Raw genomic sequence first — 24,807 nt, forward strand, 5'->3', positions numbered from 1 at the left:
AAAGGCAATTTTCCCAAGCAAAGAACCTTGGTATTTGGGAAGCCTTGACAAGAAAAAGCCATGTCAAGGATCTCATGCTTATCAGTTATCTATCCATTTTCATTTCAGAAATTAGAGACCTAGAGTGGGTCAGTTGGGGAGGAGGGAATCTGTGCCTGAGAAATTGTCAAAATCATCTTCATGAGGCACAGGTTTGACCACATCATTCCCCTGATCAAAGTCTTCAGCAGCTCTCTATTGCTTTTAGGACAAAATACAGATTGTACGTTTGTACAATTTGTCTCCCATGCCTGGAATGTACATCCTTCTCTTTTCTGTCTCTCAGAATCTCCCTTAATTTAAAGTTCAGCTAAGGTGCCACCTCCTCTTGAAGCCTTCCTTGATCCCCCTAAATCATTAATGCTCTTTCCTCAGATTATCTTGTATTTATTCATCTGTAAAAGGAGGCAGTTAATCTGTACAACCTCTAAAGCCTCTTCCAGCTTGGAATTCTATGATCCTATGACTAACCAGTAGGGATAGATTTTCCTTATTCTCCCTGCTTCCCTTATAAGTTTACTAGATGACGCCAGGGACAGAAATGAGGCTGCGGAACAGAGGGAAACTAACTGGCTCACATATTTGGATGGAACTGTGGCCCTGGTCTCATTAGCACTGCACTCCCTGCAAGGCAGAAAATCATTGAAAACTGCATTCTTCATTACTAGCCCCATTAAGCTACCACTGGACTGGAGCTGGACTTGTGCTTCCCTTCAGGTACATAATAACCTTCTCCCTCTCTTCTTCCATCCCTCCTCCCCCTCTTATTCTCCTCTCCCTGCCTTAGCCATGGATCTGTCCCATGATTCAATTTACTTCTCTCTCTTTTTGCGGAAAGAACTCTTGCTCTCCAGTAGTTACAAAGACTGCAGCAACTACTCATGAGGTCATTTGCTAAACAACAGTGTTCCAGGCATTTAAAGCTGGAACTTTAAATGCCCCTTGACCTTCTAGACTTCATAATTTCATTCTCCCAGGGCAGTGTCTTCATAGTGCTTTCTTGTAAAACTGGGCTCGCTTGTTTTATTATCCTCTCTGCCTTCTTTTCAAGTTTCTAGCACCTAAATCTTTCTCTCATTTAGAGAAACAACCATCAGATGTGAGAAGCAGTCCCAGATTTTCCTTCCCTCCCCTTTCAACTCCATGAGGGTCACTGAAGTTCTCTGCTGAAGGTTAGGACCTTTTTGCTCTTTCCTTTAATACTCCCCCTCTGCAAGCCTTTCCCCTTTACCACTGTAACAGACTGGCCTCTTGATACCAGCTGCTGCATATCACCAACATAGCTTATTCCTTTGTACCCCTTTCACTCTCTGGGAGCAGTCCTCTGGACAGTGTGTCAAACTGGGTTTCAGGGTCCTGTACCCTGTCTGTCACTTCATAAAAAGAGAAGAACCAGAAGGATCATGGACAGACTTTCCTGTCCAGCCACTCTTATTGCCCTTCTACTATTCTCACAAAACTACTTTCCACATCAGTTAAGCCCAATCCAAGTAGCTCAGACACCAAGTTTCACTGTTTAAGACCCAACAGAAAGGAGGAGAAAGAACAATCAGAAGTTGGGACACGCCACTTGTACCATACCTGCATCTGCAGCATCCCCAAAAGTTGGCAGAAGAAAAAGAGGGGAGAGAGGGAATAAATTAGCATCTCATTCATCAATCCAAACTCTTAGAACAGGATTGATTTCCTGGGTTTATTGGAAGGATTTCACAGTACAGGAGCTGTTTTTTCTCCTCATCTGGGCTAATTGAAATAGTTGATATGTTTTTTTTTTTAATGTGATTCCTAAGAATTCCCAAGGAAGGAGAATTTATAGCTTCCCCCAGTGGTCAGTTTAATATCTCACCCCACAGCCAAGTTTCTTTCTGGTGTTTAATCTCAATCCTCTTGTCCTATCCCTACGAGGCAGAGAAAAATAACTGGGTATATTCTTCTGTCAAATGACCTTTAAGGACAGTAAGTGGAACAGGACTCAAGGCCAGGTGCTTTTTAAATTGAAAGCAAGGATTTCTTTTGATGATCCTCTCAAATGTCTCCTGGTCTGGGAGTCAGGGCTGAGTTCTGGAAATGGATGGGCTAAATTCCCAAGGTCCTTTCCAACTATAATGTTCTATGAAACTGTGTTTATGTGGGAGTCCCTATTCTACCTCAGTGGTCATCTAATCTAATCCACACCCTAAAGGGAATCACTTCTACTCTATTGCATTCTCTACTGCACTTTGCTTGCAGACCTAAAATGAGCAGGTAACCCATTACCTCTTAAGGCAGTCCATTCTGCTATTGGAACACTCTAGTTGTTAGGGCATTTTTTTTTCTTGACATACTTTTTCTTGTCTCTTTGTAACTTCCAACTATTGCTCCTAGGTCTGGCCCCTGGGGCCAAGAAAAACAAGTGTAATCTTGTTTCCGAATTCCAGATCTTAGAATATTCCAAGACATATCCCTAAATATCTTTAAATCTCCAAGCTAACCATTTAGTTTTTCTTTCTTTCTTTCTTTCTGGATAGGCAATGGGGTTAAGTGACTTGCCCAGTGTCTGAGGCCAGATTTGAACTCAGGTCCTTCTGAATCCAGGGCCGGTGCTCTAACCACCGTGCCACCTAGCTGCTCCATAAACATTTAGTTTTTCACCCAATCTTCCTGCAGCATAATCTAGAGACACCCTTTCCCACCACTGATGCCCTCCTCTCAACACTCTCCTTCTGAAAATGTATTGCCTAGAAGTGAATGCAATTTTCTAGTGGTAGTCTGATCAGGGCAAAATATCCATCTAATTGTACTGTTATCTAACTCATATCTCTCCATCTTGTTTGTCCACAGGAATATCATAGAGAATTTGTCAAATACTTCACCAAAATCTTTATCAACTATATCTATAACATTCCCCTGATCAGTAATCCAATAAAAAAAAAGAAAGAAAAAAAATAAGGTTAGTTTGGTATCACCTATTCTTGATGAAGTTATGTTAATTCTTTGTAATCATCATTTCCTTTTCTAGATGTTCACTAAACATCATTAACTTATTCTTGGGTACACTATACACAACAAGCATTTTAATAAATCGTTGTCCAATCAAATGGATGGAAGAGCCAGTTTTAATAGCAGGGTTTTTACTGTCCTGAATCTCTCCCTGTCCCACAACCCCATAATACACATTGTCCACAATGGATGTAGGACATAAGCGTTAAAGGGGATCTTTTAATGAAAACCTTTCCAATTTCCTGTGCCTTGAGTTCTAATCCATGTCTGTAAATGTTGGGAGTTTTAGGGGCAGCTAGGTGGTGCAGCGGATAGAGCACCGGCCCTGAAGTCAGGAGGACCTGAGTTTACATCTGGCCTCAGACCAAACACTTGACACACACTAGCTGTATGACTTTGGGCAAGTCACTTAACCCCGATTGCCTCACCCAAAAAAAAATGTTGGGAGTTTTGATGAACAGGGGGTAGTAGAAGAGGAGGAATGCAGTCTTGGCTTCAGAAAAGCTTGCAAGGCCCAGCCCTGGCTCTCACCTTCCAGATGCTGGCTTCTTTGCCATATACCACAGCCATATTGCTGGCTTTGTTGTTCTTTATAAGCTGCTTCTCTGTTGAGTTGAGCTCCTCTGACACAAAGCCCATGAAGGAGTTGTCCGGTGTATGAGCTACATGCCAGGAGATGCAGGAAGGATAGAAAGGAAGGAAGGGTCACCCACACGTCCAGGGCCTCCTCCTGTGACTATTCATTCCCCCCACATAGGGAGCTTGGTCATGCAGTATTAGGGGTGGCGGGGGGGCATGGAGGGAGCCGGCTTAGGGATGGAGTGGAAATGTACTCAGTTCCTGCTTTGGGAGTTCATTTTCATAGACTTTTAGAGTTGGAAGGAAATTTAAAGATTACCTGGTTCAGGCTGGTGGATGATTACCAACTCCTCCCTCTCCATACCACCACCTCCTTCCCCCTCCACATAATAACACATACCTGTAACTCTTTTAGCCAAAAGAAAATAGTTCTGTTACCTGGGTGCTGACAAATCTCAAATAAATTATTAGCCTTGGAGACATTAATGCTCAAACCAAGAGCGTTTCCTCTGAGCTCAAACTGTTCCCTCTCCCTTCCATCCAACACGCACCCCCAGACTTCAGCCTCCTCTATAGCCCTTACCTTTATTCAAAAGCCTCCTCTCCCCACAGCTCTTTCTCCTCGAATTCTGCTTCCTCTTGTCCTATATTTACATGTCTATATATGGAACCCTCATCTCTCTCCTTGAGCTCCAGACCCAAATCTCCAGCTGTCTGCTGGACAGCTCCACTTGAATGCCTTGTAGGCATCTCAAACTCAAGATGTTCAAAACAGAACTCATTATATTTTCTCCACAATCCACCCCTCCTCCAAACTTCCCCATGTCCATGAGAGCACCTCTACCCTCCCAGTCATCCAGTTTCATCATCTTGGAGTTTCTTTGCTTCTTCCTTCTCCTTCCATTCCATATCCAAACAGTTGCCAAGGTTAGTTGATTCTATAATTATTCCTTCCACATCAAAGGGGTTAGGGGTGTGCCACCCTCTTACCCCTCCCACCTCCTGCGATTTGAAAAATCTGTGTAAAATTTTTTGGCTCTCCATACCAGAGAAGAAGTCTGAATTATTATGGTATTAAAAGATAAAATATGTTGATATTATACAATGCTATACGTATATTTTATACATTTCTGAGTTTCTAAACCTTTTCTCTATCGTCTGCTGGCCTTCGTGTGTTATCTGCAGCTTTGGTAAAACTCCCCTCAAATTCCCATTTAATTCTTCATGCTGACCCTCAAGACATTGAAACTGTGGTGGGGAAAGTCCCGATGTGGAAGGTATAACTGTACTTCCAAAGCAGCTCTTCGATCCGTATTATCTCTCTATACATCTTCTACCAGAGCCTAGTTTCTCATCACCTCTCCACTGGACCACCATAATAAGTGTCCTAAATAGTCTCCCTGCTCCAACCCATCTTCACCCAGCTGGATTTTGATATTCCTAAAACATAGATCTGACTGTGTGTCACCACTGTCCTTAAAAATCTTCAGTGGTCACATATTGTCCCTAGAATAAAATATAGAACTCTCACCCCGGTATTTAGAGGCCTCTACAACCTGGTTGCTTTCCAGTCCTATTTCAGGTTACTTCCCTTTATACATCTCTCTATCCCTTCTCCATTCCTGCCAAACTAGTCTAGCGGTTCTATTTTCATGACATTATCTCCCGTTTTGGTACCTGTGCACAGACTGTCCTCCACCTCTGAAACGCAGCCCCTCCTCATCTCCCCAGCTTAGAATTTGATCTTCCTTAACATAGCTCACAAAGCACAGCTCAGGTGTTGCTTCCCAAACAAAGCCTTTTCTCCTTTCTACAGGTGTTAGTGCTTTCGCCTCCTGAAATTATTCACTTATTATAGGATAATAGATTTAGAGCTGAAAGAGACCCTGGAGGCCATCCAGTCCAGGGTCTTAATTTTATAAGTTAAAAATGGGGCAGCTAGGTGGCACAGTGGATAGAACACTGGCCCTGGAGTCAGGAGGACCTGAGTTTAAATTGGACCTCACACACTTGCTAGCTGTGTGACCCTGAGCAAGTAAGTCGCGACCCTGATTGCCTCCAAAAAAAAAAAAAAGAAAGAAACTGAGCCTCGTAAAAGTTAAGTGACTTGCCCAAAGTCACGCAGACAATATGTGTCAGAAGTAGGATTTGAACCCAGTTTTTCCAGGCATTTTCTTGTCTTTCTAGAAAATGTTTTCCCCCAATAAAATGTAAGTTACTTGATGGCAAAGACTGTTAAATTTTTTTGCCTTTGTATCACATGCACCAATTTTTACATATAGTGACCTTGAATATCTCATTCTCTTAAGGCTTGGATTTTTCCAAGTTGAGAGAGAGGAGAGGAGGGGACACACACTTATTAAGAATAATAAGCCAGGCACTGTGCTAACACTTTACAAATATTATCTTACTTGATCTTTACAACAATCCTGAGAAGTAGGTATTATTATTATTATTATTCCTGTTTTACAGATAAGGACACTGAGGCAGACAGGGGTGAAGTGACTTGACCAGGGTAACACACAGCTAGTATCTGAGGTAGAATTTGAACTCAGATTTTCCTAACTTCAAGCTCCTATCCACCACACCACCTAGCTGTCCGGGGGTAACTATTAACTAATCTGATAAATTTATTGCACTAATATGTTGATCAGAGTTGTTTGTAGGAGCTGAGTTACTGAGGGCTTTTCCTCTAGTTCTTAGACCATGCAGCCAAAGAATATAACATCATCAGGACCTTCTGGAGACAATAAATACTTGTAATTTGAGATTGCTATTGTGCTGTATTAACTTGTATAAATTTAATCAAATAATTAAAATATATCAGTCAGTAGAGATAAGGTTGGTAATAAGAATCACACATGGCCTAGTGAAAAGAGAACAGGCCTTGGAGTCTTCCTGACTTCCTGCATTCAAGTCTCAATTCTGATATAAATTGGCCAGGCAGATCACTTAAGTTTCCAGGACCCCAGACATTCGTCTCCACACAGATGAATTCACAGGTGTCCTTATTCCAACTTCACTTCTAGCTCATTGCCTCTACTGCTTGTTGTGGTAGGGACTCTAGTAATACTCTAACAGATCTGCCTGTATCCACTCTCCTCACTTCAATTAATCCTTCATACGGCCAAAAGACTAAACTGCACATACAAACTTGGACTTCTTTTTCAGGTCAAAAATCTTCAGTGGGGGCATCTATGTGGTGCATGGATAGAGCACCAGCCTTGGAGTCAGGAGGACCTGAGTTCAAATGTGATCTCACTAGCTGTGTGACTCTGGGAAAGTCACTTAAACTCAACTGCCTCACCAAAAAAAAAAAAAAAATCTTCAATGGATTCCTTTTCTTATCAAGAGGGGCAGCTAGGTGAGGCTGTAGATAGAGTTCAGGGCCTGGAGTCAGGAAAACTCTTTTTCTTGAGTTCAAATTTGGCCTCAGACACTTAATAATTGTGTGACTCTGGGAAAGTTACTTAACTCTGTTTGCCTCAGTTTCCTCCTCTGTGAAATGAGCTGGAGAAGGAAATCGCAAACCACTCCAGTATCTCTGCCAAGAAAACCCCAAATAGGGTCACTGAGAGTTGAACACCAATGAAAAACAACTGAACAAAAATTCTTACCAAGTAAAATGAAAACTTAATTGCCTGAGGGGGCAGCTAGGTGGAACAGGTAGAGCACTGGCCCTGGAGTCAGTAGGAGCTGAGTTCAAATTTGACCTCAGATACTTAATAGCTGTGTGACCCCTGGGCAAGTCACTTAACCCTAATTGCTTCCAAAACAACTCAATCACCTGACATTCAAATTCAAGGCCCTCCTCCATCTAGTATCATCCTAACTTTTTTAGCTTTAATTCTCATATAAAAGAATTTGTGTGGTGAATTTTCCAAGAAAAGCCTTAGGTCCAAATTCTGGCACTACAACTTACTATCTATATGACAAAACAAAAAAAGACCCAATAACTCTCTGGGCCTCAGTTTCTTCGTTTGTCAAATGAAAGGATTGGACTGGATGGCTACTAAGGTCCTTTCTAGCTTTCAATCTGTGGTCTGATTCCCTTCCGCCCACAGTCCAGCCAAACCATACTTACCCTTGTACCTTTGTGCTCCCATGATTTTCCTCATCTCATTTGCCATTCCTTTTGCTTGTTGTTCAACTACCTGCTTTAAGTCCCACTTTTACAGTTGCCTGAGGTAGCATATTAGCTTCCTAATTGGTCTCTCTGCTTCTCCCCACCATGTATCTTTTACATAGCTTGCAAATACAGTTATCCCTTCCTCATTGTAGGGGTTAGGGGCACAGTGCTCCCACAATATGGAAAATTCATGTAAAAATTTTTGGTCCTCCCTTTTTTGTATCGGAGAAAGACTATGATTTTTTTCTTTTTCTTTTATGGGATGTTTCTAGCACCTTACTATAAAATTTGGGTTGATACATATATTTTATGCATTTCTGAATTTCTAAACTTTTTCTATGTTATTTGCTGGCCTTCATGTATCATTTGTGGCACCCACAAAACTCCCTAAAAATTCCAATTTAATTTCTTATGCTGACCCATGATATATCAAAACCATGACGGGGAAAGTTGCAATGTGGAAAGGACAGCTGTAATCTTTTGAAGGCACAGATCTGATCATGGCCACAGTTTGGCTGTGTTCTACGTTCTTGGCTGAATTTCATACTACCTCCTATCACTAACTCATATTCCAGCCAAATGAGACTCCTAAGCTTCCCTCAGCATTCCATCTCCCACCTCAGTGTATTTGTCCCAGTTGTCCCCCAAGCCTAGAATGTGTTTCTTTTTCTACCTCTCAAAAACTTTTCTTCCTTCAAGCCTCATCTTTTGCCACTTCTATAACTAAAGCTTTGTCCAATTGCTGTCCACCCCTCTCCACTCCCATTTGTTAATTTATTCTTTCCTCAATTTCTTTAGTATTATATTTATATTGATTTGTGTTTATGTTGTGTCTCCCCACAAGAATGTAAGTTCCTTGAGGGTAGGGATTATCGATTTTGTCTTTACCTCTCCAGCCCAGCTTATATTTTGGGTCCAGACTCAATTTCATCAGTTGTTTAAAAATGTGTTTGTTGAATTAGACTCAAATGACATTTCCCTATTCCCCTTTAATCAGTGGTGACTTGAAATTTTTTTTTCCAATAGCTTGTCTTGTAACCCTTTAAATCGCTGAAGCTTATAACATTGTGCATTACAAGTATTAGGTTGTAAGCTCTTTGACATCTTATATAAACTTTCCTAGAAGAAGTATGGTATTATCTTCATACAGTAGGTAGGTATTTAATAAAATTGTTGAACCAAGGGCAAGCAGAATACAATGAGAACAAGGCCCACTTGCCCCATGTGGCTTTCCCAGACCATCTTACTTCTCCTCTCTTTCTTTACCACTTGCCAATTGAGCCCAGGCCCACCCTATTTATGCCTACTTAGAAAAGACATTAATCTGGCCTTAGACATTTATTAGCTGTGTGATCTTAGGCAAGTCACTTAACTTCTGTTTGCCTTAAGCCACTGGAGAAGGAAATGGCAAACTACTCCAATATCTTTGCCAAGAAAACCTCCTGGACAGTATGGTCCTCAGGGTCACAAAGAGTCAGACATGACTGAACAGTAACAAAAAAGAGATGTCTCTATGTCACACTCTGCAGCTGAGTGGCACAATGGATAGAGCACTGGACCTGGAGTCAGGAAGACCTGAATGCAAATCTGGCTTCAGATACTTTCTAGCAGTGTGACCTTGGGGAAGTCACGCGACCTCTGTTTGTCTCATTTTCCTTATCTATAAAATGGGGACAATGATGGCACCTACCTCCCAGGATTGTTGTGAGGATCAAATAAGATGCACTTGGCACATACCTGGCACATAGCTATATAAATATTAGCTGTTGTTGTTGTTACCCCTTCCCTTCCCAGATGCCAGCAGGAGAGAATTTGTCTGGAAAGATTTGAAACTGGATAAGCCAGAGAGAGTGAGATGCAGAAGTACTATGGATAATTAAAAGGTTCCCTAGAGGCAAGGCCAAGAGGGTAAGATCTGGAAAAAGCATTCAACTTCCCAGTTTCTGCCACTTGGAAAATAAATCAATAGTTATTAGTTTGAAAGGGGCTAAGAGCTGCTTGGGAATTTCTTTTTAGACCTTGAGTCTCAGCATGACTTAGAAAGTGGACTGGGCTAGATTTGGAATCAGAGAGTATGAATGAAAATCCTGGCTCTGTCATTTACTTGTTGTTCAGTCATTTCAGTCATGTCCAATTCTTCATGACCCATTTTTGGGTTTTCTTGGCAAAGATACTGGAGTGGTTTGTCATTTCCTTCTCCAGCTCATTTAACAGATGAGGAAACTGGGGCAAACAGAGTTAAGTAACTTGCTCAGGGCTACACAGCTTGTAAGGGTCTGTAGCAGATTTCAACTCTTGAGTCTTCCTGACTTCAAGTCTGGCACTCTATCCTCTGCATCACCTAGCTAGCTGCCTGTGTCTTGGGGGAAAAATAGGAACCATAATCACCTCAAGTGAAACTCATTTTCTTCATCTGTAGAATGAGAGGGCCTCTAAAGTCCCAATGAGGATACAATATGCAAAGATTGAGAGCCAGAAAGAATCTCTGATGTTCATGGAATCATAGATCTAGAGACACACAGGGCCTCCAATAGGCATTTATTTCCCTAATGGGGGCTTTCTGTCTGTATTCTGAAATCTGAAATATTGCAATGCTTCCCTAGCTGAGATTGCTGCCTCTACTAACTTCCCTGTCTACATCACCCTAAAAACTGGGATAATCTTAAACATGGTTTGTCTCTATTTTCCTGCTCAAAAGCCTCAAATCTCTTGATTTGTTTGGTCAAATGCCAACTGCCTTATTTAATTTTTAAGGTCCTCCACTGAGAGTCTTATCCATACTTCCCTCCTATCCTCAGCCTTCTACCCTTATCTCACTAACTTCCTTCCTTATTAATCTCAGCTTTAGCCAAACTAAGCAGTTTGCCATCTCAAAGTAATTGGTTTATATCTGCCCCCACCCCTTCACATATAACCTCCATCCATCCTTTCTGCTTGAGGCTTTCTGCTTCTTTCTCTCCTCTAAAATCCTGCTTAGAATTCACTTCCTTCAAAGAAAACTTCCCTAACTTGCCCCCACCCCCACTTTTGCCTCTTTACTTTTGAGTTCTGGGGTTTTCATAATGCTAATTTTATACTTGTTTATATAATAGCCATTTATTTGGAGGTTTCTTGTCTGATAACATTAGTTATCTAGAACCTGGCCAAGAACCCAGACATCTGAACAGACAAAATTGCAGTTTAAAGTATATATACTTTATTTAGGCCCTCACTCTGAACCATTCACTCTTTAATTTACATGCAATTCTAACAACCTTGGTTATTTGGATTAAGGTAGGTATAAAGAAGTGCCAGGTAGACAGTGGGATAATTGCTTGACTACTTCCTCCTATTAGAATGGAGGCTCCTTGAGGGCAGGGATGTCTTTGTTTTTGACTTTGTATTGGGTGCATCAGAAGTAGTTTCTGATGTATTTGGGAGGGGTGAGGTGGAACAGATCTGTGATTTCATTAATATAGGGAAGTCCCAGGGAAGAAACTCCCAATATCAGCACAGAACAGTTGCTTGAGGCATCAAGTGACTAGCCCAGGGTCCCACAGCTGGTATATGTTAGAGACAAGACTTGAACCTGGGTGTTCTGAGGCCTGCTATCTGAAGACTACACTTCGGCTCACTTGAAACATAGTAGCTATTTAATAAACACTTGTTGAACTGGATTGAAATAAAGGTAAGCACATTGTCAGTAGAAGTGACGACTGATAGCTCAATAGCACGAAAGAAAAATCCAGAAACACTACTTATTTTTCAGTCCTTTCAGTTGTATCCAACTCTTCATGATCCCCCCCCCTTTTGGGGGGGGTTGCCATTTACTTCTTTAGCTCATTTTACAGATGAGGAAACTGAGGCAAACAGGATTAAGTGACTTGCCCAGGGTCACACAGCTAGTTTCTGAGGTTGGATTTGAATCCAAGTCTTCCTGACTCCAGGCTCCAACTCTATCCACTACATGACCTAGCTGCCCTAGAAAAACTACTTAAAGAACCACAAAAACTTAGTTTACTGGGGCCATTTTATACGGAAGCAAATGGCCATTTGCTTCCATATAAAATGGCCTATAGCACCTGGTAGTATCACTTGGATTCTAACTAGCAGAAGCTAGTTGGATGCACACGAATGTGAAGTTAGTTAGGTACAACTCTTCTATTTATAGTTCTAAATCCAAATCACTTCCTCTTTTTGAGCTTCAATTTCCTCAGCTGTAAAATGGGCATAAAATACTTGCCCTTTCTACCTTGCAGAACTGTTTCAAGGATGTTTTCCACTCATTAAAGTGCTAAATAAATGTCAGATATTATTACAGAATAATGCAAAAACTAAAGGGGCAGCTAACTGGCACAGTGAGAGCACCAGCCCTGGAGTCAGGAGGACCTGAGTTAAAATCTGGCTTCAGACACCAGCTGTGTGACCTTGGGCAAGTCACTTAATCCCAATTGCCTCCAAAAAAAACCAAACAAAAACCAAAACACTAATGTTCATAATAATGCCTATGAATTATCAAAGAGTCAATATACTTTCTTTAGAAAGTTGTCCAGAATTAGATAAATGAACAGGAGGTAGGAGAGTTGGGATTTGAACTCAGGTTTTCTTGGCTCTACAGCCAGCTTTCCATCCACTACACTCACTGCTCTATGCAAGTAGCTAGGGCTAGATGTTGAAGAGAAGGTGCAACCTACAATGGTTATGACAGTTTTCCTCAGCCCAGGAGTTCCAGATATCAATGAATCCATAGGTCAAGCTCCTATTTCTATCCCTAGCCTCTGTTTGAGAAGGCAGCATAGTCAGAAAAACTGCTACCAAATAGGATTCTTCCAGTTTTGAGTTTGTTGGTGGGTTGGTTTGTTTGTTTTTTAGAGGCAATTGGGGTTAAGTGACTTGCCCAAGCTAGTAAGTATCTGAGGCTGAATTTGAACTCCGGTCCTCCTGACTCCAAGGCTGGTGGTCTATCCACTGTGCCACTTAGCTGCTCTTCCAGCTTTGAGTTTGGAAGAGGTTTTCTCCAATTATTTGGAAAATTATCTTCTATGGGATGGCTTACTCCCCAGAGATGGTGGATAAATGAGTTATTTGTGTTTGGTATTTCATAAGACGGTACAGTATAATGGGGGGAGCTCTGTAATGGAAGTCAAGACAAACAGATACTAATTCAGGTTTGACTAGTTTCTGTGAGATGTTAGGAAAGTGAATTTCTTTGGTCGTCAGTTTCCTCTTCTGTAAAATGAGGGACTTAGGCTAAATGATCTCTAAGGTCCCATCTCATTCTAAATTTTATGACCTTGGGCAAATCTCTTAACCTTTCTGGACATCTATTTTCTTCTCTCTGAAATGAGAGGTTGGACTAAATGGTCTCCAAGATTCCTTCCAAGTCTAAAATTCTTTGGTGTCTCCCAAGAAAAGCTTCCTCTCTTTACCCTCTACTTCTTAGACTCTGTAAGGGGTTTCTTCTGTGGCTATGCCTTCCCTTCTGAACTTCCCCCTCAGCCTGTTACCTCTGCATCTATAATGCATAGCATTTCTCAGAGAAACATAGTAGGCACCAAGTAAGTGCTTAATTCCCTTTCCTTCCCCCTTCAGAAAGGGTGCAGGCCTGGGGGAGATCCACCTCAGTGCCACCCTCCTCCTTTCTCTCCTTTCTTTTCTGGGATAGAGAAGAGAGATAAGATTCCAGGTGAATCACATCATAACACTCAGCACTCATGAGAAGGCCCTACCCCTCACCAGTCCCACATGGAGGGCCACTCACGGAACATCGTCATGAACTGCTTTGGGTTGAAGTTCCAGTAACCCCAGTTGGTTCGGTAACCGTGCAGAGTGGCATACTCTTCATGATTGTATGCAGGTTCTGTGCCAAAGGTGTCAATGACCCGGAATCGACACCTGTCAGAAAAAGATGAGGGTCATGGGCCAGTAATCTACCTATCTATGTGTAAGCAGCAGAACATATGGAGCCTCCATGTCATGGAAATCTTTCTAGGGACAGGGTGGTCTTTGCCTCTGGAGAAGTCCTGAGCTTCTTATGTCCTGAGGCTGTCCCCAGCCTTCTTGGTGAGGTATTCTCTCAGGTATGAAAGAAAATTCAGGGAAATCAGAAAGTCTCATCTTTGGAGAAGCAAAAGATAGAACAGTTCCAGAAGCTACTCTCAACTCTGCTGCTTCTCTTCCAGACAAGATCTTACCTAACTCTGTTAGCTTTCTACTGCCTTCCTCTCTGACATGCCCAGTCACCTGGATAGCCCAGAGAGACCTTCTCTATGAAGGATCCCACCATTCAGAGTAAGGGGTCTGACTTTAGCCCCAAATACCACACAACTCCATCCAGACACAGGCACACAATGATAGTTCCCTCCCTAACCCGAGTCCAGTAGGCCCAAAGGGAGGGAGAAGATGGACTCAGCATTTGTTCCTCCAGAAATAGAAAAAAGTCATTAAGCTTCAGACTTCTCCCAAAAGGAGTCTCATCTCCCTTCTCAGAGACCCAGGCTGCTCCAAGGTGCTTGTTCCTCACACCAAAGAAATGTTGAAGTTGGCGTTATTCCTGCTGTGAGAGATTGAGGTTGGGTGGGGGTGCAAAGGAGCAGAATGAACTCAGCACATTCATTTTTAATAAAAGCAATAATGCGGCCTGTCACTTTTTACTCTAATAAAATCATGTGGGATAGTCAATGGGATTAGAGAAAATGTAATAAATAGCAGAACGATTTGTGCTAAATTTAATTCCATATTTTGCTGGCTGTGGATGTACCAGGGAGTGATGCCATTTGTCTTTTTCAGGGTTGAAAGGGAAGTGGGGGATGTGAAGGTGGAGGTTAGATAGGAGTGAGGGGATGAGATGCTGGGGTGATAGAGAACAGCAGAGTCCAGGGAGCCTCTGTTGACTGTCTTAGATCCATGCTACCCTCCCTGATTCTCTTTTCCCCATCACCATCCCCCTCACCAATATCACCATGCCCTCCTGCTCTGCTAGTCCAGCAGCATTTTCCCAGCCATGCCCTCCAAATGGTAGCAAGTAAGAGCAAGAACCCTGGCTGGGTAGTTCATCAGTTGCCAAACAATCAGGGCATAGTCACAACTAGGCCTTTTCCAGATAGTGGAAAGGTAGCCTGGGAAAGGAGGGAAAAGAGAACAGAGAAACTTCTGCACTCCTCTTGTCTGCCCCCAAGTGTGTCCTGGGGCAGGCAGGGGTGAGGAGTGGTGGTGGTGGGGGGGGGGGAGATTCTGTTTCGGTTCTATTCTGGTTAGGTTGATGATCCAAAAACAAATGAAGGTTGAATTGAATTGAATTTATGCACCTATGTCCCCTCCAACATTTACCTCCTCCTCTATGGAAGGATTTCCCCTTCCTACAAGAGTACCTTATCAAACCAATCAGTGCAATAGGGGAAATAAAGCAGAGGGAAGGAGGGGATTTATTTTCGTGAAGATAGGACATAGCATTAGAAAAAAGTTATGTGCCATGTAGAAAAAGCCCCAAGTTCACCAAAAGTACCTACCAATCATAATGAAATTGGAACAAGTCATTCTTGTGGGGCATCCTGAAAAACTTAAGTTATTTTCAGTTTCTTTTTTTTAGGTGAAAAAGGTATACCAATCTCATCCAAATAACGTCTCATCTAAGCAATAGCTTTCCAAATGGGGTCAACCACATTTAATAATCTCAGTACTCCTATAATATGCAAAGTACCCCCTTCCTTGAATTATAGCACTTGCTAAAAAACCCCAAAAGCAACCATCCCCTTCTCTCTCCCCCCCTTCCTTGCCTCCCACCCAATCAATGTTGGAAATCAATCTGAAAAGGAGACACTAGAATCAGAGGGTGTTTCCTTCTGAAAGCTGTAGACCTGGAGTTATAGTAATGAGTGAATTCCTGGATTTAAGAACCCCTTAGGGATCTCATCCACATATTGTCCTTCAACTCCCCACCCTCACCTCTGACCCAGCATCTGTTTCTCACCTGTATTTCTTGAAGGAGAGTCCCATGTACTGTTTCATTTGTTGCAGGCCGTGGTAGTCAGTATAGATGAGGTCAAATGGCAGGGGCACTGTGAGTGGACAGCTTCCCCGGCCTGGCGGCACCCCTAAGTTACTGAGAAAAAAACCCTTCAGAATATGGGCCAACCAGGCACCCAAGAAAGGGAAACCTTATTACCCCAACCAAACCTAGCTTATTAATAATAATAAAAAGAATAATTCTCCAATTTGTTAAATGAGGTTTAACTTCATTTGAATAGTATTTATTAAGTATCTAGTACATCCCAAGTACTGAACCAGGTGATGGTAATATAAAGACAAAAACAAAACAGTTTCTCTCCCCAGGAAGCTTATATTCAACCAGGGAAGGGGAAAGGAGGGAGAACTTGTATACAGAAAATTAAATACAGAATATATTCAAAGCAGATATAAGTTAATTTTAGAGGATACTAGTAACTGGGGAGAATTAGGATATTCTTCATTCCTGTGCTTGAGCTGAGCTTTGAAGGAATCTAGGTATTCTAAGAGGCAGAGATGAGGAGGGAGGGCATTCCAAGCAAGGGAGACAGCCTGTGCAAAGGTATGGAGATGGGAAATGGAATGACATATATGAGGAACAGCAAGTAAGTAGACCAGTTTGATTACAGTATGTGAAGGGGACTAATATATAGTGCCTGGAAAGGTAGACTAGAGTCAGATTGTAAAGAACTTTAAATGCCAAACACAGGAGCTTATATTTGACCCATCTAGTTGAGTTGCTATGTCCTGCAAGGAACCAACCCAGTTGAGTAGCTGAGTGACTTGTCTACCATTGAAATAACTTCTCATGGAAAACTTCATGGGTCTATTGTTTATTAAGTTGAACTTAAGTTCAAGATTTTGAAGGGAAGAAAGTAAAACCAGATCAGGTGTGATGGCCTAGTGAAAAAGATAGAGACTAGACATTTTTTGAGGATAGAGAATAGGTTTGGTGGGATGGCGCAAGCACAAGGAGAAGATGGAAAGGTCAGATAGAAGAATTTCAGTGTTTATAAGATCATAGATTTAGAGTTGGAAGGAGACTTTGAAGTCCAGAGAGCTTGTCACTAGCCCACGGTCACACAGATTGTAAGTAGTGTGGAAGCATATTAGAAGCATCCTTTTTTAGTTAACCTGGAAATATTAAGAAATTCTATTTCTCTTAAAGCCATCTATAGTCACATGAAAAAATGCTCTAAATCACTATTGATTAGAGAAATGCAAATCAAAACAACTCTGAGGTACCACATCACACCTATCAGATTGGCTAACATGACAAAATAGGAAAATGATAAATGTTGGAGAAGATGTGGGAAAATTGGAACACTATTGCATTGTTGGTGGAGTTGTGAAATGATCCAACCATTTTGGAGAGCAATTTGGAACTATGACCAAAGGGCTATAAAAATGTGCATACCCTTTGACCCAGCAATAGCACTTCTAGGGCTATATCCCAAAGAGATCATACAAATGGGAAAAGGACCCTCATGTACAAAAATATTTATAGCAGCTCTTTTTGTGGTGGCCAAGAATTGGAAATTGAGAGGATGCCAATCAATTGGGGAAATGCTGAACAAGTTGTGGTATATGAATGTAATGGAATACTATCGTGCTATAAGAAATTATGAGCAGGCTGACTTCAGAAAAACCTGGAGACTTGTATGGTCTGATGCTGAGTGAAGTGAGCAGAACCAGGAGAATGTTGTACACAATAACAGCCATGTTGTACAATGACTAATATTGATAAATTTAACCCTTCCCAGCAATACAAGAATCTAAGACATCTCCAAAGGCCTCTTTATCGAAAATGCTATCCACATCCAAAGAAAGAACTATAGAGTTTGAATGCAGATCGAAGCATATTATTTACTATTTTTTTTCTTCTGTTGTGTTTTGTTTCCTCTTTCTGGTGGTTCCTCCTATTGGTTCTAATTCTTACTTACAACATTGCTAGTGTGAAAATATGTTTAATACGAATGTATATGTATAGCCTATATCAGATTGTGTGCCATCTTGGGGAGGGTGGTGGGGAGAAAGGGGGAGAAAAATTTTAAACTCAAAAGCATATGGAAGTGATTGTTGATAAATCAAAATAAATTAATTTAAAAAATAATAATAAAAATAAAATATGAAAAAGAAATTATATTTCTCCAGTTAAAAAAAAACCAAACCTTTCTAGATTTTCTTGTTTGAAAGTGGAGATAGGTTGAGGACAAAAAGATCTTTCATAAAGATAAATTAAGGGTAATAAATCATAAATTGAGGGTAGAGACCATCCTTTTAATAACTCTTGTTAAGAATATTGCCTTTCCTACTGCAGAAGTGATTGGGTTTATAGCCCCATCTAAGGGCAGGATCCTCTACTTCATCCCCTGAAGGTTTTAGTCTTAGACACAAGCAAGAGGAGTGCCCTTATTTATTTTTCAGAAAAGATTTTTGATGTTGCTCTCTGGGAGAAGTGCCGTGGATTCTTTAAGGGGAGTGGTCCAGGAAGGAGTGGGATAGTGATTTGTTACTCAGCTATTCTGGAAAGTTAACCCCGAAGCTGTACTTTAACACATGATGAGCCTTTTCTTTTTCAAGATTCCTGTGTTACCTCAAATTGTCTTGTGGCAAAGAATCATGGATGAGAAATGGGAGAATATGCCAGTTTGGACATCTCTCTCTCTCTCCACCCCAGCTGCCCCTTCTGTCTCTGTCTCTTCCTAAGCCAGGACTCTGATGACTCTGGAGGAGAGAGGCTGATGACTTTGTGCAGGTTTGCCTCACTTTAAGTCCAATTCACCCGCAAGTCGATGCAACACCCAAGAACAAACAACAACAAACCAGAAATGATTTAGATATTAGATCAAATTGTTCCTAGCAAACTCATGGCTAAAATGCAGAGTGCAGTATTAATATTTTTCTTTGACAGTAGTAGAATAAAGACCTCTAACTCCGTCATGTTTTCCATTGTGCCAGACTGTTGGCACATTTGTGAATGATGACAATATCAAGAGTATGACTGTTCCTGTGGGAAGGTGCCAATCATGAGAGGAAGAAAGAACTAGGAAGGTAGGGTAGCTGGGAGGATATCAGCATGTAAACAGAAGTCCATAAGAAGAAGCTGAAGGGTAGGGGTGGAAACTGAGTCAGGTACTAAACTTACATATCTGGACTGCGCTTTCTAAGTCTCAGAAACTGACTCTTATCACCCTCCCAATAACAGTGACCAGCAACCTGGTAAGGAAAGCAAATTCTCAAATGGGGAGAAGGTTCACTTTAGCTCTTAGTTTCTTCCCTTTTTCCTCTTAACAAACATACTCAAGAAGCTAGAGCTCAGCTTACCACCATAGGAGGAGCTGCCTCAATCTGCAATCCTATGTGTACAAACTCAGTGGAGTCTGAGGCTATGTCCTTTGAGGTGAGATCACTCAAATAAGAAGACACTCTTCCCCACTGCTCCCTCCTCCACTCACTTTATCCCAGTGCACAAATAGAATCACTTTAGTGGGGAAGAAGATTCAGTACTTCTAATCTAGACTCACATTCTGGCTCCAACCTATTCTTCCAGAATTAATTCATATCACTCCCCTTAATGACTCTGTATTTCACCCAAACTGGCTTACTTGCTTCTTCTTCTTCTTCTTCTTTTCTTCTTCTTCTTCTTCTTCTTCTTCTTCTTCTTCTTCTTCTTCTTCTTCTTCTTCTTCTTCTTCTTCTTTTCTCTCTCTCTCTCTCTCTCTCTCTCTCTCTCTCTCTCTCTCTCTCTCTCTCTTTCCTTCTTCTCTCTCTCTCTCTCAAGTGGGGTTAAGTGACTTGCCTAGGGTCACACAGCTAGTAAATGTCGGAGGCCAAATTTGAACTCAGGTCCTTTTGACTCCAGGCTCGTGCTCTATCCACTGTGACATCTATCTGCCCTTCCCCCAACTTACCTTTCAAAAGCCACTTGTTATTCCAACTTCCTCACCTTCTATATATTTTTCAACCCCTTACAATTAGACTTTTACCCCATCCTATTACTGAAACTTGTCTGTCCAAGGATATCAGTCTCCAATTACTTTGCCAGCAAATCACTCTTCTCTCTTCAAAAACATAGTTGCTGGTTATCAACAAGTATTATAAAGCACCTACTATGTACCAGGCACTGCACTAAGCACTAGGGATACAAAGAAAGGCAAAAACAGAGCATGCTTTCTAGGAGCTCAGTCTAATGGATGAGACAACAGGCAAACAACTATGTACAAACAAGATATATGCAGGATAAATTAGAAATAATCTCAGAGGGAAGCAAGAGCATGAAGAGGGATCAGGAAAAGATTTCTTGCAGAGGTTGGGAATTTAGTTGACGCAAGGAAGCCAGGGAAGACAGGAGGTGAAGATGAGGAGGGAAAGAATTCCAGGCACAGGGGACAGTCAGTGAAAGTTCATGAAGAGTAAGGAAATGGAGCGTCTTGTTTGAGGTACAGCAAGGAGACCAATGTTACTGGATCTTAGAGTTCATGGAGAGAAGAAAGGTAGAAGACTGGAAACAGAGGAAGGGGCCAAATTATAGTGTTTCAAGATGCAGAGTATCTTATATTTGACTCTGGAGGTAATAGGGAGCCATTTTGTTTTGTTTTGTTTTGTTTCTAGGCAATGGGGTTAAGTGACTTGCCCAGGGTCACACAGCTAGTAAGTGTTATGTGTCTGAGGCCAAATTTAAACTCAGGTCCTCCTGAATCCAGGGCTGGTGCTCCATCCACTGCGCCACGTAGCTGCCCCAAACCAAACTCTTTTTTTTTTTTGGCAATTGGGGTTAAGTGACTTGCCCGGGGTCACATAGCTATCTAGTGACAAATATTTGGTCTGAGGCCAGATTTGAACTCAGGTCCTCCTGACTTCAGGGCTGGTGCTCTATTCACTGCACCACCTAGCTGCCCCATTGGGATTTTGTGAATAGAGGGGTAATATGGTCAGACCTGTATTTTAGGAAGATCACTTTGGCATCTGAGAGGAAGATGGACTGGAGTGGGAAGAGATTTGGGACAGAAAAACCAACCAGAAGGCTACTGCAATATTCTAAATGTGAGGTTATGAAGGTATGTACCGAGGTGGCATCAAGGGAGGGTATCAAGAGAAAAGGATGTGAGTGTACACACACACACACACACACACACACACACACACACACACACACACACAAGAGAGAGATTTTATGAAGCTAAACTTGAGAGGAATTGGCAACACAATTGAGGATGACACATAGATTGTGAGCCTGAGTAACTGGGAAGATGGTGATAATGTTCTATGGAATATAATAGGGAGAGTAGGAAGAGAGGAAAGTTTGCAAGGGAAAGACTAAGTTCAGTTTTAGACAGGTGTAGTTTAAGATGTCTATGGGACATCCAGTTTGAGATGTCTAATAGTCAGTCTATAGTCAGTTGGAGATATGAGTCAGGAGAGAGGTTAAGGCTGGATAAATAGATCTTCATAGAGATGATAATTGAATCCATGGGAGCTGATGAGCTCACAAAGTGAAATAGTATGGAGGAAGAGGGCAGCTAGGTGGCACAGTAGATAGAGCGATGCGCTTGGAATCAGGAAGACATCTTTGTGAGTTCAGATCGGGCCTCAGACACTTACTAGCTGTGTGACCCTGGGCGAGTCACTTAACCCTGTTTGCCTCATTTTCTCATTTGTAAAATGAGCTGGAGAGGGAAATGGCAAACTGCCCCAGTGTCTTTGTCAAGAAAACCCCAAATAGGGTCATGAAGAGTCGGAGATGACTGAATAACAACAGCAACAATGTGGAAGAAGGAGAGTGCCCTGGAAAGGGCACTGGGGGACTCCCATGGTTAGTAGGCAAGGCCTGGATGATGATCCAGCTGGGGAGACTAAGAAGTGTTCAGACAGGTAGGAGGAGAAGCAGATGAGAATAGTGTAAAAAAATCCAGCACAAAACCAAACCCAAATAACCTAGAGAGAATCGAGAATTAAGAAGAAGAGGGTTATGGGCAGTGTCAAAGAGTATAGGAGGGCAGCTAGGTGGCACAGTGGATAGAGCACCAGCCCTGGAGTCAGGAGGACCTGAATTCAAATCTGGCCTCAGACACTTCCTAGCTGTGTGACCCTGGGCAAGTCATTTAACCCCATTGCCTCAACAACAATAAAAAGGAGCTATAGAGGGGTCAAGAGGACGGAGAACATTGAACAATGGCCTTTTGTCAATCCTCATCGTTCTTGACCTTTCTGCCTCTTTTAACACAGTTCATCACCCCCATTTTTTTGCATAATCTCTCCTCCCTCAGCTTTTGTGAAACCACCTTCTCTTAGGTTGTTTTAGATACTTCTTATCTGTCTGACCAGTCCTTCTGTCTCTTTTGTTAGATCATCCTCTAAATTATTCTCCTTATATGTAGGTGTGTCCCCAAAGCTCTGTCCTACACTATTATTTTCTTTCTCTATATGCTCTTTTGGTAATCACATTTGCTCCTTTGGGTTTAATTATCATCTCTATGCAGATGACTACAAAATCCATAAACAAACACCTAATCTTTCTCTTCAACACCAGGCCTGTCACACTAACTGTGAGACATTTTTAGCTGCACATCCCAAAGGCTTCTCAAACTCAATGTGTTCAAAACAAAACTAATTTTCTTTCCATCCTAAACCCAATATTCTTCCAAACTTCCCTAAGTCTATTAAGTTCACCATCATCCTTCAAGTCCCTTAGGTTTGAAGCCTCCAAGTCATTCTCAGCTTTCCACTTTCTCTCAATCTCCCATATCCAATCCATTACCAAGTCTTGTCAATGCTACATCTCTAGAATTTACCCCTTTCTCTCCACTTGCAGGTCTAAAAGTCTTCTCTTTCCAGACTGATTCTTTTATGAAGGTGAATTAGGCCATCTTTTGCCTCAATTCTTACCTAGCCTTTAATTACTGAATAAACTTTGCCTCAGACAAACTGAGACCTGGGAAAGACCTTAATTTAAAAAGGCCAAGGTCACTCACTGATCCTAGGCCATCACCAATCAATTTGACATTTGTCTTGCTTCTGGACTCTGAAAACTCTGGAGGAGACAGTGAGGCTGATGATTTTGTACAGCTCTGGCTCACTTAAATCCAATTCATACACAAGTCAAGACATCATCTCCTGATGTCATTGGTCCTCTTCAAGAACGAAGGAAGAACAACAATAAATACAAAGATGGTTCCATGTATGGATGGTGCTAGCTGGAGGAGAACCTGTGTTTTCGTGGTGTTAATTGTTAGACCAAAATGATCACAAGCAGTAGAGAATAAATCCATACTTTGTTGCATTTCAGCTTCAGAGGCAACATTGAGTGAACAATGATCAGCCAACAAAAAAATCATGCACCAGCTTTCCTTTCACTTTAGTCTTGGCTTGCAGTCTTTTTGAGTTAAATAATTTATCATCAATGCAATAGCTGACCTTCATGCTGTTTTTGTCCTTATTGAAGGTGTCTGACAACATCGTTAAAAACATCGTGCTAAAAAGCATGGGAGCAAGCACATAGCCTTGTTTAACTCTATTGGTGATTGGGAAAGCATGAGAGCATCATCCATTTTCCAGAATCTGGGCAAACATGCCATCATGAAATTGATGTACAATACTGATGAACTTCTCCAGGCAACTAAATTTTGGTATAATTTTCCATAAGTCCTTTTGACTGACAGTATCAACAGCCTTGGTCAGGTCGATGAACATTGTGTACAGACCTCTGCTCTGCTCCTGGCATTTCTCCTGGAGTTGTTGGGCAGCAAACACCATATGGACTATTTGTTGTTCCTTTCTGAAGCTACACTGGCTCTCAGGTAGATGACCATCTTCTAGGTGAAGGCTCAGCCTATTATGGAGGACTGTGGTAAGATTTTTGCCGGCAATGACTAAGAGAAAGACTCCCCTGTTATTGTCACAGGACAATCTATTTCCTTTACCTTTATAGAGACGGGCAATGGAGGCATCCTTGAACTCCTGGGGGATAACCTCCTGTTGCCATATATCCTAGAAAATTTCAGTCAGCTTTTGTATGAGCAGTGGACCTTCTGCCTTGTAAATCTCAGCTGGAATAGAATCAGCACCAGGTGCTTTGCCACAAGAGAAGCCTAATGGCATTCAAATGCCATTCCAACTCTTCTTCAGTTGGAAATTCAGCTAAAGAGGGATTGACTTCAACCTGAGGTATACGGTCAACATCTTCAGCATGGATTGATGACAGTCTGTTGAGAATGCAATGGAAGTGTTCAGCCCATCTCTCCAGTATCATGTTGTTATCACTAATCAATGTGGCTCCATCAGTGCTGAGTAGTTGAGATGCATCATTGGTTTATGGCCCATAAATAGCCTTTAGGTATCATAAAAGTGCTTTGGATTGTTACTATCAGCATAAAGCTGAATTTCACCTTCCTTCTTACTGAGCCAAGAATCTTGCTTCTCTCTAAGCTTCACTTGCACTTTACTTTTGTTGGAGATAAAATAAATTCTTAGAGACAGGTGAATTATCCTGCTGGTAAACCCTGTGAAGTTCTTTTTTTTTATTTAGTAACTTTTGAATTTCTCTATCATTTTCATCAAACCAATCATGATGTTTGTGAGTGTTCTGACCCAGATGAATAAATGAGGTGCTGTACACCAAATCGCTGAAAGCTGCTTACTCCTTTTCTGCTCCACTGTTGCCAACTGTGTTTTGGCTCAGCTTTCTCTCCAAGTTAGCAATAAATTGTTTCTGCTTGGAGAAGTGCTCTAATCTGTCGACATTAAGTCTTCTGGTAGTTACCTTGTTTTGGGGCAGCTGCTTTTGTTGAATGCAAATATTTAGCTCAGAGAAGGTAAGTCTATGATTAGTCCAGCACTCTGTGCCACATACTGCCTTCATCACTCTCACATCCTGTTTGTCTCTTCTCCTTACAATGACATAATCTATTAAATTTGCTGCGAGGGTGCATCTATGAAGTTTTATAGTGTTTAGATAAATGGAAGATATTGTTGGTGATGTCATGAGATGCACAAGTCTTCAGTAGTAAGTGACCATTGAAGTTGATGTTTCCAACTCCATTCCTCCCAGGGACTCCCTGCCATGTCTGGTAGTCTGTGGCTACTTTTGCATTAAAGTC

General features: G+C 41.6%; 1 protein-coding gene across 2 annotated transcripts in view; it reads right to left on the reverse strand.

Moving 5' to 3' along the window:
• MGAT5B (alpha-1,6-mannosylglycoprotein 6-beta-N-acetylglucosaminyltransferase B) overlaps window positions 1-24,807 on the reverse strand; it is a 134,641-nt gene that overhangs the window by 16,695 nt on the left and 93,139 nt on the right. The window contains exons 9-11 of one of the 2 annotated variants that reach the window (XM_027850262.1): window positions 15,675-15,806; window positions 13,467-13,600; window positions 3,550-3,680 (exon numbers count right to left, since the gene is read on the reverse strand). In XM_027850262.1, the coding sequence (XP_027706063.1) occupies window positions 3,550-3,680; window positions 13,467-13,600; window positions 15,675-15,806 (397 nt within the window). Of the gene's footprint in view, window positions 1-3,543; window positions 3,681-13,466; window positions 13,601-15,674; window positions 15,807-24,807 lie in introns of both variants that reach the window. The other variant, XM_027850261.1, reaches the window with a different exon arrangement.

Source organism: Vombatus ursinus, unplaced genomic scaffold, assembly GCF_900497805.2.
Source record: "Vombatus ursinus unplaced genomic scaffold, bare-nosed wombat genome assembly UNPS02008996.1, whole genome shotgun sequence".
Classification (NCBI taxonomy): Eukaryota; Metazoa; Chordata; class Mammalia; order Diprotodontia; family Vombatidae; genus Vombatus; species Vombatus ursinus.